The 14,318-nt window shown below is 53.1% G+C and overlaps 1 protein-coding gene across 1 annotated transcript in view; it reads right to left on the bottom strand.

Moving 5' to 3' along the window:
- Positions 1-14,318, bottom strand: part of DYSF (dysferlin) — a 69,691-nt gene that overhangs the window by 48,177 nt on the left and 7,196 nt on the right. Inside the window, exons 12-26 of the mRNA XM_059469819.1 lie at positions 14,016-14,142; positions 13,642-13,745; positions 11,658-11,726; positions 11,537-11,580; positions 11,357-11,439; positions 9,506-9,547; positions 8,691-8,806; positions 8,273-8,386; positions 6,889-7,066; positions 5,764-5,888; positions 5,052-5,158; positions 2,875-3,067; positions 2,048-2,203; positions 761-892; positions 96-262 (exon numbers count right to left, since the gene is read on the bottom strand). Of these exons, the coding sequence (XP_059325802.1) occupies positions 96-262; positions 761-892; positions 2,048-2,203; positions 2,875-3,067; positions 5,052-5,158; positions 5,764-5,888; positions 6,889-7,066; positions 8,273-8,386; positions 8,691-8,806; positions 9,506-9,547; positions 11,357-11,439; positions 11,537-11,580; positions 11,658-11,726; positions 13,642-13,745; positions 14,016-14,142 (1,757 nt within the window). The remainder of the gene's footprint in view (positions 1-95; positions 263-760; positions 893-2,047; positions 2,204-2,874; positions 3,068-5,051; positions 5,159-5,763; positions 5,889-6,888; positions 7,067-8,272; positions 8,387-8,690; positions 8,807-9,505; positions 9,548-11,356; positions 11,440-11,536; positions 11,581-11,657; positions 11,727-13,641; positions 13,746-14,015; positions 14,143-14,318) is intronic.

The raw sequence follows: 14,318 nt of genomic DNA, 5'->3' as shown, positions 1-14,318 counted from the left end.
TCCGTGGGCACAGACAAGGAACCACGAAGGCATCCCAGATTTTGCCACCGGATTTTGGGATTCCCGGGAATTCCCAGCAGAAAAGCCCCACTCACGTCTTTTCTGGGCAGATGAACCAATCCCCAGCCCAGGTCCATCCCGCGGAAGGCCGGAAGCTGTCCTTGGGAAGCTTGATCCGGCCGGTGACGTCGGAATATTTGGGATAAGTGAGGCCGGTGGTGCCCCAGTTCCCTACCAGTGCCAGCTTGGTCTGGTTCTCATACTAGGAGAGCCAAGAAAAAGATGGATTTGGGGTCAGAATTACAGAATTCCATGAATAATCCCATAGAATCCCATGAATAATCCCAGTAGAGGGACAGATCTGGGAAAAGCCCAACCCATTCCACAGCATCCCAATTTTCCCGTTGTGAGGGACAACACAGTTCCATGGCTCACTCCCAACTTTCCCCTCAGCATTCCAGTCTGAGATGGTGGGAATAGCTCCCCCTTCCCACAGTTTTTAGGGAATGATGAGGTTTTAGGTCCAGCCCACCCCCTTTTCCCACCAGGACAGGGATCCTTTGGGAATGCAATGAGGTTTTAGGTTCAGCCCACCCCCTTTTCCCATCAGGACAGGGATCCTTTGGGAATGCAATGAGGTTTTAGGTTCAGCCCACCCCCTTTTCCCATCAGGACAGGGATCCTTTGGGAATGTGAAGAGGTTTTAGGTCCAGCCCACCCCCTTTTCCCGCCGGGATGAGGATCCCTTGGGAATGCTCACAGTTTCAGCGAAGACGGAGAGTTTTCCCTCGGCGAATTGGTTGAACTCCTTCTCATCCACAGCCAATCCGAACCAGAGCCGCACCCGGATCTGCGCCGGGATCCGTGGCCCCATTGTCTCCTCCTGCGGGTACTGCCAAGGAAAAGGCCCCCGGGGAGGGATTAACGGCAATTCTGGGAGACTGGAAGGGTGGGAATGAAGATCCCTGAATGGGGAAGGTGGGACATGGAGCAGTCATGGGATAATGTCAGGAGTGGGTGGAGCACTTTGGGATCATGGAATTGAGGTTGGAAAAGACCTTCAGGATCATCCCAATGCCACCATCGACATCCATAAAATGTGACCTTGAGGAGCTTCAAAATTCCAGTGGTCCTGGACAGGATCAGGGACAAGGACAGGGTCACAGAAAGGTCAGGGACAGGGACAAGGAGAAGGGCAGGGATAGGGATAGGGATAAGGACAAGATCAAGGAGACGGAAAAGGTCAGGGACAAAGACAGGGAGAGGGACAGGGACAAAGGGACAAGGACATGGACAGCGAAAAGGACAAGGTCAAGGCGAGGGAAAAGGTCAGGGACAAGGACAGGGACAAGCTCAAGGACAGGGACAAGTTCAGGGACATGGATAGGGACAAGGGCACAGTCAGGGACAAGGCCAGGGATAAAGGATAAGGACAGGGCCAGGGAGAAGGTCAGGGACAAGGACAGGGAGAGGGACAGGACAAGGACAGGTCAAGGACAGGGACAAGTTCAGGAACATTGATAGGAACAAGGACGTGGATAGGAACAAGGACATGGATAGGAACAAGGACAGGGTCAGGGACAAGGGCAGGGACAGGGACAGGGAGAGGGACAGGACAAGGACAGGTCAAGGACAGGGACAAGTTCAAGAACAGGGATAGGAATAAGGACGTGGATAGGAACAAGGACATGGATAGGAACAAGGACAGGGACAGGGACAAGGTCAAGGGCAGGAACAAGTTCAGGGACATGGATAGGGTCAGGGACAAGGCCAGGGAAAAGGATAAGGACAGGGTCAGGGAGAAGGTCAGGGACAGGGAGAGGGACAAAGCCAGGGGCAAGGACAGGGAGAGGGACAGGAACCCTGACAAGGTCAAGTATTTAAGGCCTCTCCCAACCCAAGACTTTCCATGATTCCATGAAACCAGAGCTGAACATTGTGTTGGGATTTGAGCTTTCCCTGCTGGATTTTCCATCTTTTTAATTATTTTTAGTGGGAAAACAGTTTGGAAAACCAAGATTCTGCCAGGACAGGCTTCCAAAGGTACCTTGAGGAAGATGGTCTGGAGCTTCCCACAGTTCCGGCCGCAGCAGTTGGGGATGTTCCGGGAATACAGGACCTGGTGGGCCGGGATGCGGGCGAAGGCCACACGTTTGTACCCCTGGAGCATCCAGATGACAATGTCCGGGAGGCTGTTCTGGGGCTGGAAAACACAAATCCATAGGATCCTGTTAGGAGGGATCCACCAGCACAGCCCAGAATGGGATCGTGAAATCATGGAATGGGTTGGGTTGGGAGAGATCTTATCCCAGATGGATCCAACTCCATCCAGCCTGGCCTTGGACACTGCCAGGGATCCAGGGACAGCCACAGCAAATCTGGCAATTCCAGCCCAGCCCCTGCCCACCCTCCCAGACAGCAATTCCTTGCCCAGATCCCAAGCCCAATATCCCCTTTCCCAGTGGGAGCCATTCCCTGGCTCCTGTCCCTGCAGGCCTTGTCCCCCGTCCCTCTCCAGCTCTCCTGGAGCCCCTTCAGGCACTCTGAGGATTCCCTGGATAGATTCCTTCTCCAGGGGAACATTCCCAGCTCTCTCAGCCTGGCTCCATGGCAGAGGGGCAGAATTCCCCCTATTTCTGCTGTGGGATCTGCTGGAGCACGCAGAACTTCCCACCCACCAACATTCCAAGTCCTTCTCCCACGGCTGCTCCCTATCCATGAGTTGACCTCAACCCATCCGTGAGCAAGACCAACCTCAACCATCGGACCAAAATCTAGCACCGTGGGAGAATCCATGGATTTGGGAGCCAGGATGGAACATCCCCCCCGCTGGCTTCCCACCACAACCACGATGGGAAAACCAGGAAGCGTCACCTCCTCCGCCATGGCCCGGAGCCGGCACAGCCAATCCTCCGCCTGATCCAGGATTTGGGAAAGGCCGGAATTCTCATGCTTGAGCCTCAGGGCCACCTTGAGGATCTGCTCCAGGTGGGTGCTTCGGAAGCGGAACAGATTCTGATCCAGGTGGGTGCTGGATGCCCTCCCCAGGACATCGGGAAGCTTCAGGCTGCAGGGATAGGCAGGAATCAGGGATTGGGTTGGATTGGGATGGACCTTGAAGGTCATTAAGGGCTGTAAATTGTCACTGATGATCACCACTGGTGATTAATGGTCATTAGTGGTCATTAATGGTCACCAATCATCATCAATGGTCTTTAATGATCCTTAAACGTCATTAATGGTCACCTGTCATCATTAATGGTGATTAATAGTCATTAATGGTCACCAATCATCATCAAAGGTTGTTAATGGTTGTTACTGATCATTAATGGTCACCAATCATCATTAATGGTCATTAATTATCATTAAAGGTGATTAATGATAATTAAAGTTCATTAAGGGTCACTAATGGTCATTAATGGTAACCAATCATCATGAATTGTTCATTAATGGTCATTAAAAGTCACTAATTGTCATTAAAGATCACCAGTCATCATTAATGGTGTTTAACAGTCACTAATGTCGCCAATCATCATCAATGGTCATTAACGATCATTGCAGGTCATTAATGGTCACTAATCGTCATTAATGATCATGAATCCACCCCAATTTCCCCCCCCAATAGCTCATCCAACTTCTTGTGGGATTTTCCAGCCTTTTTAATTGGCTTTTCCATATTTTCAGCAAATTTCAAAGGAATTGAGAAGCCAACGAAGATATTTGGGAATGGGAAGAGCAAAAGAGTTTCAAACCAAGGCCAGAATTCCCCCGGGAATCAGGATGGGAATGAGCCACACCCACATTTTAATATCCATTATCCAAGCTCCTGGAAAAATGGATCAGGTGCCAAACTGGGAGGTTTTCCTGTAAAATTCAAGGATTTATGGATCCGCTGCTATAAATTAACTTCCTGCTCCCAACTCCTGAGCCACAAATCAGGATTTCCTCCGGAAAAAATAGATGGAGAGAAAGATAATTTTATTTTTAGGCTGTGCAGAGGTTTGGAAGGAGATTTTTAAGGATGCGACATTCTCACCTCGGGAATTGGGATTGTAAATCCCATTTTTTATTGCAGGTAAATAGGGAGAACATGGAATTATGGAATAGTTTGGGATTTTCCACGCTCCTCAGTTGCTCCAAGCCCTGTTCAGCCTGGCTTTGGATACTTCCAGGGATGAGGATTTGAAGTGAGGGGGAATGAGCAGGGAAAAGGTGGGAAAATGGGAAAAAATGGGAAAAGGGGGGGGGGGAAGGAGGGGGAGAATGGAAAAAGGGAAATAAGGAAAGAAAGAAAATAAGGACAAAGAAAGGGTGGGAAGGAAAAAAGGGAAAAAGAAAAAGGGGAGAAAAGGCAAAAAGAGGAAAAAAGGGGGAAGAGAATAAAAGGGGGAAAGACAAAAGAAGGAAAAATGGGAAAAAGAGAAACAAGGGAGAAAAGGAGGAAATGGAAAAAGGGAAAAAGAGGGGAAAATGGAAAAAAAAGGGGGAAGTGGAAAAAGGAAAAGCACAGAAAAAAAAGGAGAAAAGACAAAAAAATGGAAAGAGGAGTAGGGGAAAGGGGAGAATAGGAAAAATATTAAAAGAGAGAAAGACAGAAAGAGGGGAAAAAAGAAAGAAATAGAAAAAAGGGAGAAGGGGGAAAAGGAAAAAAGAAAGCAAAAAGGGGGAAAGGGGGGAGAGGGAAAAAGAGGAAAAAGAGGGGAAAGGAAAAACTGAAATAAGGGAAAAAGTGAATAAAAGGAAAGTGGGAAAAGGAAGGAAAAGGGGGAAAGGGGAAAATGGGGAAAAGAGGGAGAGAAAATAGAAGGAAAAAAGGTGGGGAAAAGGAGGGAACAAACAAAAAAGGGATAGAAAAGGGGGAAAGGGATGAAAAAGTGGAAAAAATTAGGAGAAATGGGAAAAAAGAGGTAAAAGAGGGGAAAGGGGAGAAAAGAGGGGAAAAGGGGGAAAAAAGGGGGTGAAGAAAGGAGAAGAGGAGTGGAGGCAGTGTTCCCTTCCAAAACCAAGAAGAAACATCAGGAAAGGTTTCCCATCACGAATTCCCAAAGTACCTGCAGTCAGCAATGACGTCATTGAGCAGTTGGGACCCCAGGGCCTCCAGCTCGACTGGAGAGCGGTTGGATTTCAGGGCCACATGGATCTTCTCCAGGTTGGCTTCCTGCACGAAAAGTGGGGATCAGGAGCTGAGGAATCACCTGGAATCCCATCCCGTTTTCAGGATATTCCCAGCAAGAGATTGGGAAAACTCCCAGGGATCAGAGATTCCGCTCTGGGTCTCAGCAAGGATCTGCATCCAAATGTTTGGAGCTCCAGGGGAACCAACAGGGAAATCCAACGGGAAACCTCAGAAATCACTCAGGAGCTGAAGGACAGCCCCTGGATCGCTGGAATTGTCTCCAGGTTGGACAGGGCTTGGATCCACCTGGGACAGCGGGCAGTGTCCCTGCCCATGGATTGGGTGGGATTGGGATGGGATTTAAGTTCCCTTCCCACCCAAACCATTTCATGATTCCATGAAGCTCCTCATCCAGTGGATACACGGCTGTGTCACCAGACACTCCCCAGCCTGGAGGTGGCCTCTGTCCCCTCCCGGTGTCCCCAAGGGCATCACTGGACACTCCCCAACCTGGAGGTGGCCCTTATCCCCTCCCGGTGTCCCCAGGATGTCCCCAGGGATGTCCCCAGGGATGTCCCTGGTCATTCCCCAGCCTGGAGATGGCCTCTGTCCCGTCCCAGTGTCCCCAGGATGTCCCGGTCACTCACCAACCGCTCGGCCCCGTGGAGCAGCAGGTTCTGGGCGTCCATGCGGTGGCCGATGTCCTCCCAGTAGGAGGAGAGCACCACCACGGGCTTCACGTTCCCCCAGGGCAGGTAATAGTAGTGACAGCCTGGGGGACAGCACGGCGTCACCTCGGGATGTTGGATAATGGGATCCACCCCTCGGGAGCGGGGATGTAGGGGGAACAGTGTGATCGGGATGGGAATTCCCCTCAGAAGGTGTTTAAGAGAAAGATGGGAATGGTGTTCCCCAAATCCTTGAGATCCCACCGAGATCCAATGGGATCTGACTCCATGGCTCTGGCAGTGAGACCAGAAACAAGCTCAGCATTCCTGGTGGGATAAGATGGGAGCCAGGAAAAGACACTACCAAAAACCACCTCATGGAGCTGAGAGATGTCACAGCTTCCCTGCTCCTTCCCAGACAAAAATTCCCCATGGATGAGGCAGGAAAACCCTCTGGAGCTGTCTGGTCCAAGCAGGGACACCTTCACCAGGATCACCTGGACACAACCTCTGGCTTCCCTGGATCCCTGGGAGTGTCCAAGGCCAGGCTGGACATTGGGGTTTGGAATCACCAGGGGTAGTGGGAGGTGTCCCTAAACATGGATGGGGTTGGAATGGGATGGGATTCAAGGTCCCTTCCAACCCAAAGCATTCCAGGATTCTGGAGCCCCTCTGCTCTGGGAGAGTTGGGAATGTTCCCCTGGAGAAGGAATCAATCCAGGGAATCCTCAGAGTCCCTAAAGAGGCTCCAGGAGAGCTGGAGAGGGACTGGGGACAAGGCCTGCAGGGACAGGAGCCAGGGAATGGCTCCCACTGGGAAAGGGGAGATTGGGCTGGGATCTTGGCAAGGAATTGCTGGCTGGGAGGGTAGGCAGGGGCTGGGCTGGAATTCCCAGATTTGCTGTGGCTGCCCCTGGATCCCTGGCAGTGCCCAAGGCCAGGTTGGACATTGGGGCTTGGATCCACCTGGGATAGTGGAAGGTGTCCCTAATCTGGAACAGGATGGGATTTAAGGCCCCTTCCATCCCAAACCATTCCATAATTCCAGGGTTCTCTTCCACCAGCCGTGTTTGGATCATCCCAAGGGACGGAATCCACACTCACCATCGAAGACAGCCCCGCTGTACTGGGTGGTGGAGGCCAGGGGCAGGCAGGTGGTGTCGAACTTGTTGCCGTAATTCCCAATGCTGACCTCAAACTGGACGGCGCCATCCACACCCTGGAGCATCGTGGCCGAGTAGAAGGCGGCGAAGAGGGAATATTTCCGTCGGCGCAGGTACTTCTGGAATACAAACAGGAATTGGATGTGGAGGAGATGCTGCAATGATCTCCAGGATGTGGAGCTGGAAGAGGCTGGAGAGTAAATCCTGAGTGGCTGAGGGAGTTGGGAAAGGGTTGGAGATCCAGGAAAAGCTGAGGGAGCTGGGAAGGGGCTGGAGAACCAGGAAAAGATGAGGAAGTTGGGAAAGGGGCTCATTCCAGAGAAAAGGAGGATCCACAGGGACCTTCTGGCTTTGCACAACTTCCTGACAGATTGGAACCAGTTGGGAGTTGGGATCTAATCCCAGGGAATAATAGGATAGAAGGGAACAGCCTCATGCTGGGTCAGGGGAGGCTCAGATTGGACAACAGCAGGAATTTCCTCATGGAAAGGGTGGTCAGGGATTGGGAGTGCCCAGAGAGATTTGGAGTCCCCATCCCTGGAGATGCCCAAGGAATTCCTGGGTGTGGCACTCAGTGCCAGGGTGGGCATCAGGCACAGCTTGGACTGGATGATCCCAGAGGATTTTCCAAACTCAGTGAGCCCAGGATGGGAATTTCCTTGCAGGGGGAATAACAAATTTTGCATCATGGGAATCTTGGGGGAATTTTAGAAAAACCAGATGGAAGAGGAGGCTACAACTTCTCATGGAAAAGGAGTCAAAGGAGGAAATCTGAGAGAGCCAGAATGAAGGGAAATATCCCACAACATCATGGGAGAGCTCAGAGCCCCTGGCAGGGCCTAAAGGGGCTCCAGGAGAGCTGGAGAGGGACTGGGGACAAGGCCTGCAGGGACAGGAGCCAGGGAATGGCTCCCACTGGGAAAGGGGAGATTGGGCTGGGATCTTGGCAAGGAATTGCTGGCTGGGAGGGTGGGCAGGGGCTGGGCTGGAATTGCCAGATTTGCTGTGGCTGCCCCTGGATCCCTGGCAGTCTCCAAGGCCAGGCTGGATTGAGCTTGGATCCACCTGGGATAGTGGGAGCTGCCCCTGCCCGTGGAATGTGATCAACTTCAAGGCCCATTCCCACCCAAACCATTCCATGGTCCCACAATTCCATGCTCACCATGATCAGCTCAGATGGACCAACCTGGACACTTTGGGATAAAAATCCAACAGGAGACCCCTCCAGGAGCTCACAGACCATGGGACAATCCCTACCCATGGCCAACATCCCTTCCATAGTGTCCCACATGCTAATCCCAGAGATTTTCCAGAAATTCCAATACCTCCACCCTCAGGATGTCATCAGCAGGAATCTCCTCCACCTTCTGCTCCATGTGCTCCACCAGTTTGGTCTCCAGCTCCACCAGGATCCGTCCCCGATACGCAACCCCCTCGCCCTTGGGATAGACCAGGAACAGAAGTCAGGATCCCGGAATTCCCTTCCCGAGGCCAAGCTCTGCCTTTGCTTCCAAGGAGCTTCATCATGAAGTAGCAGGATCAGGCAAAGAATTCCAGCTGGAGCTTCCAAGGTGGAATTTTGGGAACAGAGTGGAATCGGGAGGCGTTAGCGGGAATAACCTGGAGCGGGAAATGCAGCACAGGCTCCTGATGACAAAGCTAGGTGCAGTTAGAAGCAGCTTTTTTTTGGAAAAGAGGAGACGGAGGTTATTTTGGGATGCGCTGTGAAGCAGCCAATGTCACCTTTCCCAAATTGAGCGTCTCGTAGGGATCGGGAAATCCGGTGAATTCCCGGGGGCTGCCGTACAGGTTGATGTAGCAGGGCCCGAAGGTCGGCAGGAATCCCAGCCCGTCATCCACTGGGAATGGCAGGGAAAAGAGGGATTAAGGGATTCCTGGAGGCACTTTGGGAATGCATCATGCTCACTGGAGCATCACAGAGATCACACAGCCAGAGGCCACCAAAATCCCAGAATTTCCACCCATTTTGAATCCCACGACCTCACCTTGGAGCAGGAGAACAATACGGAGGGCGTGGTGCTGAATCCTGGGAATTCCCAATCCCAGGAAAAGTCCCCATGGAAAAGGGCGAAGTCAGAGAGGGGTCAGACAAGAGTAAGAGTGACAGGAGAGAGGAAAGAGCCTTAGGATGTGCTGGGGAGGTTTAGGTTGGATTTTCAGGAAAATTCCTTCCTGCAAGGGGTTGTCCCCCTCCCTGGAGGGACTGAACATCCCTGTGGAGGTGGCACCTGGGACATGGATATGGGGTGGCCTTGGGGGCCAATGGATCAGAGGGATTTTCCAATCCTGTGATTCCATGAGGAGAACCACTCATTTTTATGGAACTTTGAGCAGGAATCCTGCCCTCCATGCACCCATCTGGCTACACATTCCAGACACGACAGCATCCCAGGAATCCCCAAAGGGCCAAACTGGAGCCATTCCCTTTTCCCAAGGTGCCCAACTCATCCCAGCGGATCCTCCCCCAATCCAGAGAGCGGAACCAGTAAAACCAGTCCCAGGAGGCGCTGGAAAACTGGGATGTACTGGGAACGTACGGTCCGAGGGTTTCAGAGGCTTCACAGGAGCAGGAAACTCATCTGAGGCACAAAGAGAGGGAGAGAGGTTGGGAAAGGCTGGAAGAGGAGCACGGAAAAGGGATGGAGACGGGAATGAGGGGGGAGATTCCCATGGAGAGACAGAGAAAGAAAGGGAGAGGTTTTTCATGGAATCATGGAGTCAAGGAATTATGGAATCATGGAATCAAAGAATCATGGAATGGTTGGGGTGGGAAGGGACCTTAAAGCCCATCCAGGTGCATCCAGGGACACTTCCCACTATCCTGGGTTGTTCCGAGCCTTGTCCAACCTGGCCTTGGACAATTCCAGAGGCTGTGGGATTGGGATGGAGCGGGGTTGGAGCATCCCTGAGTTGAATTCCCAGGCATTTCCTTGGGATCAAACAGATCCCAGTGGTGGGAAAGGGAGATGCCAATCCTGGATCCCACCATTCCCATCCTCCCTCCCAGCCTCTTTCTCTCTCTCTCTCTCCAGCCCATCCCAGGATTTGTGTTGGGATTGGGAAGAGGGGACTGGACAGCGCCAGGGGTGGGACACGGGTGGAGCCTCTGGATCGTGTCCTGATCCATGGAATCATGGAATGGCTTGGAGGGACATTAAAGCTCATCCCATTCCATGGGCAGGGACACATCCCACTATCCCAGCATGCTCCAAGCTTTTTCCAGCATGGCCATCCCGTGTCGCTACAGCTCATGGGGAAGTCACAAAGCCAAGTGCAGAATTCCCACTGGGATCACAGATTCCACGGAAGCACTGGCAGCAGGAAAAGTTCATGCAGGTAGAAGCTCCAAGCCCTCAGCAGGTCCAAAGCCGCGTCCCAAATTCCCACCCTCCAACTTGGCACCGTTGACAGTGACACCCGGCTGAGCCCTGCCACGCCTGGGGCTCCTTACCCTCAGAAAATTCCCAGGATTTGGAACAGCACGGGCTGAATGGGAATTCCCACCCTGTGACAGCCCCTAAATGTCACCTTAGTGAGGTGGACACGTCAGGGGTACGTGGCTGCCAGCAGTGGTGCCACCACCACCATGTGTCACCAACCTCCAGCCACACCATGAACCTGCAGCCTCCCCCATTCCCAATAATCCACCATATCCCAAGAATCCAGAAGGGTTGGATCCATCTGGAAATGAGGCACAGCTCAGAGCAACACCAGGAGCCCATTGCGCTTCCCCAGGTGGGGACAGTGACAGCTGTGACATCCCCAAAGCCACCACCAACATCCAGCCATGTCATGGACCTGCAACTTCCTTCCCCCATTCCCAAGAATCCACCAAATCCCAAAAATCCAGAGGGGTTGGATCCAATCTGGAAATGGGGAACAGCTCCAAGCAACCACAGGAGCCCATTCTGTGTCCCCAGGCAGGGACGGTGACAGCTGTGATGTCCCCAAAGCCACCACCAACCTCCAGCCACACCATGTAGCTCCTCCATAGCCCCATTCCCAATAATCCACCAAATCCCAAGAATCCAGAGGGGTTGGATCCATCTGGAAATGAGGCACAGCTCAGAGCAATCCCAGGACCCCATCCCCTGTCCCCAGGTGGGGACAGTGACAGCTGTAACATCCCCAAAGCCACCACCAACATCCAGCCACACCATGGACCTGCAGCCTCCATCCCCCATTCCCAAGAATCCAATCACAAGAACCAGAGGGGTTGGATCCAATCTGGACATGCAGCACAGCTTGAAGTGACCACAGGACCCTGCGTCCCCAAGCAGGGACAGTGACAGCTGTGACGTCCCCAGAGCTACCACCAACCTCCAGCCACGCCATGCAGCTCCTCCAAGGCCATGCATCCCAAATCCCAGCCTGCTTCCTGCCCTTACCCTCCAGCTCCCCGCCGGGGGCCGAAATCTTGGACATTCCGAGGAAAGCGGTGCCGACGACGTCGTTGTGCGTCAGGCGGTCCCTGCGAGGTGACATCGTCACTTTGGGGACCGCGGGGGAAGGGACGTCCCCTCGCCCATCCCACCATTCCAGGCTCTGGGAATGCCCTTCCCGCTCACCAGTCGGTCACACGGATCCTCATCCGCTCGCACATGGAAGGGAACTGGGAAAAGGGATACAGGAAGAGGGTGAGCGGTGCTGGGGACACTGGGAGGGGACCTTGGGGACACCAGGGCTCACCATGGCCGGCAGCGTCAGGCACTGGTTCCACTGGGGGTTGGCGTTTTTCTCCAGGATTCGGGAGCAGAGCTGGAAAGGAGGGATGGGAAGAGGGAAAAGTCGGTGTTGTCCCAGGAAAGCAGCTGTTGGCCCAGTTCATGGAGCTGGGAAGCCTCAGATTCCCTAAAATCTGGCTTCAGATTCCCTAAAATCTGGTCTCAGATTCCCTAAAATCTGGTCTCAGATTCCAGAAAGTTGAGGCTCAGATTCCCCCAAATCCAACTTCAGATTCCCTAAAATCCATCCTCAGGTTCCCCAAAATCCAGTCTTAGATTCCCAAAAGTTGAGGTTCACATTCCCCCAAATCCAGCTTCAAGTTCCTGAAATCCAGCCTCAGGTTCCCCAAAATGCAGTCTCAGGCTTCTCAGAATCTGGCCTCAGTTTCCCTAAAATCCGTCCCCAAATTCCCTAAAATCTAGTCTCAGCCTCCTTAAAATCCAGCCTCAGATTCCCTAAAATCCATCCCCCATTCCATGGGGTTCCTAAACCCCCTGGTGCAGGAGGCAGAGGATGCTTCGGATTTCCCAGGGATCTTCCCACCTTGGGACCAGCAGGATTGCATCTGCCCCATTCCAGGAGCAAATTTCCCCATTCCAAGACCAAATTCCTCCATTTAAAGACTGAATTTCCTCATTCCAGGCTTGGGGATCTGGAGGGAATATCCCACTGCCATTCCAGCTCCAAGGACATCCCACCGAAATCCCAATCCCAGGGATCCACAGTGAATGTCCCAGTGCCATCCCAATCCAAAAGATCTGGGAGTAATTGTCCCAGTGCCATCCCAATCCCAAATTCCTGGGGACCGTCCTGCTGCCATCCCAACCCCATGGATATCCTGCTGAAATCCCAGTCCCAGAGATCCAAAGGGAATGTCCCACTGCCATCCCAACCCCAGATTCCTGGGGTCTGTCCTGTTGCCATTCCAGCCTTGAGGACATCCCACTGAAATCCCAATCCCAGGGATCCAGAAGGAATGTCCCACTGCCATTCTAACCCCAAGGATATCCCAGTGCCATCCCAATCCCAAAGACCTGGGAGGGAATGTCCCACTGCCATTCCAACCTCAAGGACATCCCACTGAAATTCCAGTCCCAGAGACCCAGGAGGGGCCATCCCACTGAAATCCCAATACCAAGGACATCCTGCTGTTATCCCAATCCCACAGACCTGGGTGGGAATGTCCCACTGCCATCCCAACCCTGAGGACCATGAGCGGTCATCCAGCTGCCATTCCCAATCCCAGGATCATCCCAGTGCCATTCTCAATCCCAGGATTATCCCACTGTCATTCCCAATCCCAAGTTTATCCCAGTCCCAGGAACACCCTGTTACCATCCCAGTCCTGAGGACATCCCACTGAAATCCCAATCCCAGAGATCTGGGAGGGAACGTCCCCCTGTCATTTCCAATCCCAGGTTCATCCCGGTGCCATTCTCAATCCCAGGATTACCCCACTGCCATTCCTAATCCCAGGATCATCCTGGTACCACTTCCAATCCCAAAATCATCCCACTGCCACTCCCAATCCCAGGATCATCCCGCTATAATCCCAGTCCTAAGAACATCCCACTTAAATTCCAATCCCAGAGAGCTGGGAGGGAATGTCCTGCTGCCATTCCCAATCCCAAAATCATCCCGCCACCATTCCCAATCCCAGGATCATCCCACTGCCACTCCAATCCCAGGATCATCCTATTGCCATTCCCAACCCCAGGATCATCTCACTGTTATCCCAGCTCCAGGAACACCCCACTACCATCCCAGTCCTGAGGACATCCCACTGAATTCCCAATCCCAGAGATCTGGGAGGGAATGTCCTGCTGCCATTCCCAATCCCAGGATAATCCCGCTGTTATCCCAGCCCCAGGAACACCCCACTGCCATCCCAATCCCGGGTTCCTCCCGCTGCCATTCCCGGGATCCCGGTGGATCCCGCTCCACTGACTGTTTTCCCGGCAAAGCTGACTTCCACAAAGGGATCCACCAGGTTCTTCTTGTTGCTCTCGAAGCCAAAGATCTGCCGGACGTTGTCCATGACGGCGTCATCCACTGGGAAAAGAGGGAGATGCCAAAATCCCTGGAATTCCGCAGTATCTAGAGGGTCCCAGCCGTCCCACCAGCGGGATGAGGGCTCCCATGGGGGAGACGCTCTCCGGGCAGGAAAAGCAGGGGGTTAAAACCAGTTTGGACCAGTAAGAAACTCCTCTCCCATAAAACGGCCCGACATCCTTGGATTATAATAACGGATCTTTTCCTTCTCCAGGCCCTAATTCCTGCCTGGAATGTCGTGATTCCGAGGGATCCAAAGGAAAAACCTACTCTGGGGCAAATCCTCAGCTTTGTAGATCTTGAGGCAGAACTGGGCGCCCCTGAGGGTGACCCCAGTGGGGCGCAGCAGGTTGGCCTCAATGTCCTCCTTGTCCTCGGACACCTCCTTCTTCTCCAGCTGTGGGAACAGGACAAGGGGAAAAGTCACCCTGGATTCGGGAATGAGCAGGAAAATCCCAAAAGAGAGAGGGTGGGGGGATGCTCCAGCCCTGGGAGTGTCCAAGGTGAGGTTGGTATGGGGCTTGGAGCAACCTGGGATAGTGGAGGTGTCCCTGCCCATGGATGCAGTGGGAT

The sequence above is a fragment of the Ammospiza nelsoni genome, chromosome 4, assembly GCF_027579445.1.
Source record: "Ammospiza nelsoni isolate bAmmNel1 chromosome 4, bAmmNel1.pri, whole genome shotgun sequence".
Classification (NCBI taxonomy): domain Eukaryota; kingdom Metazoa; phylum Chordata; class Aves; order Passeriformes; family Passerellidae; genus Ammospiza; species Ammospiza nelsoni.
Note: the sequence above shows the minus strand (reverse complement) of the source record. Positions and strands in the feature narration are given on the sequence as shown.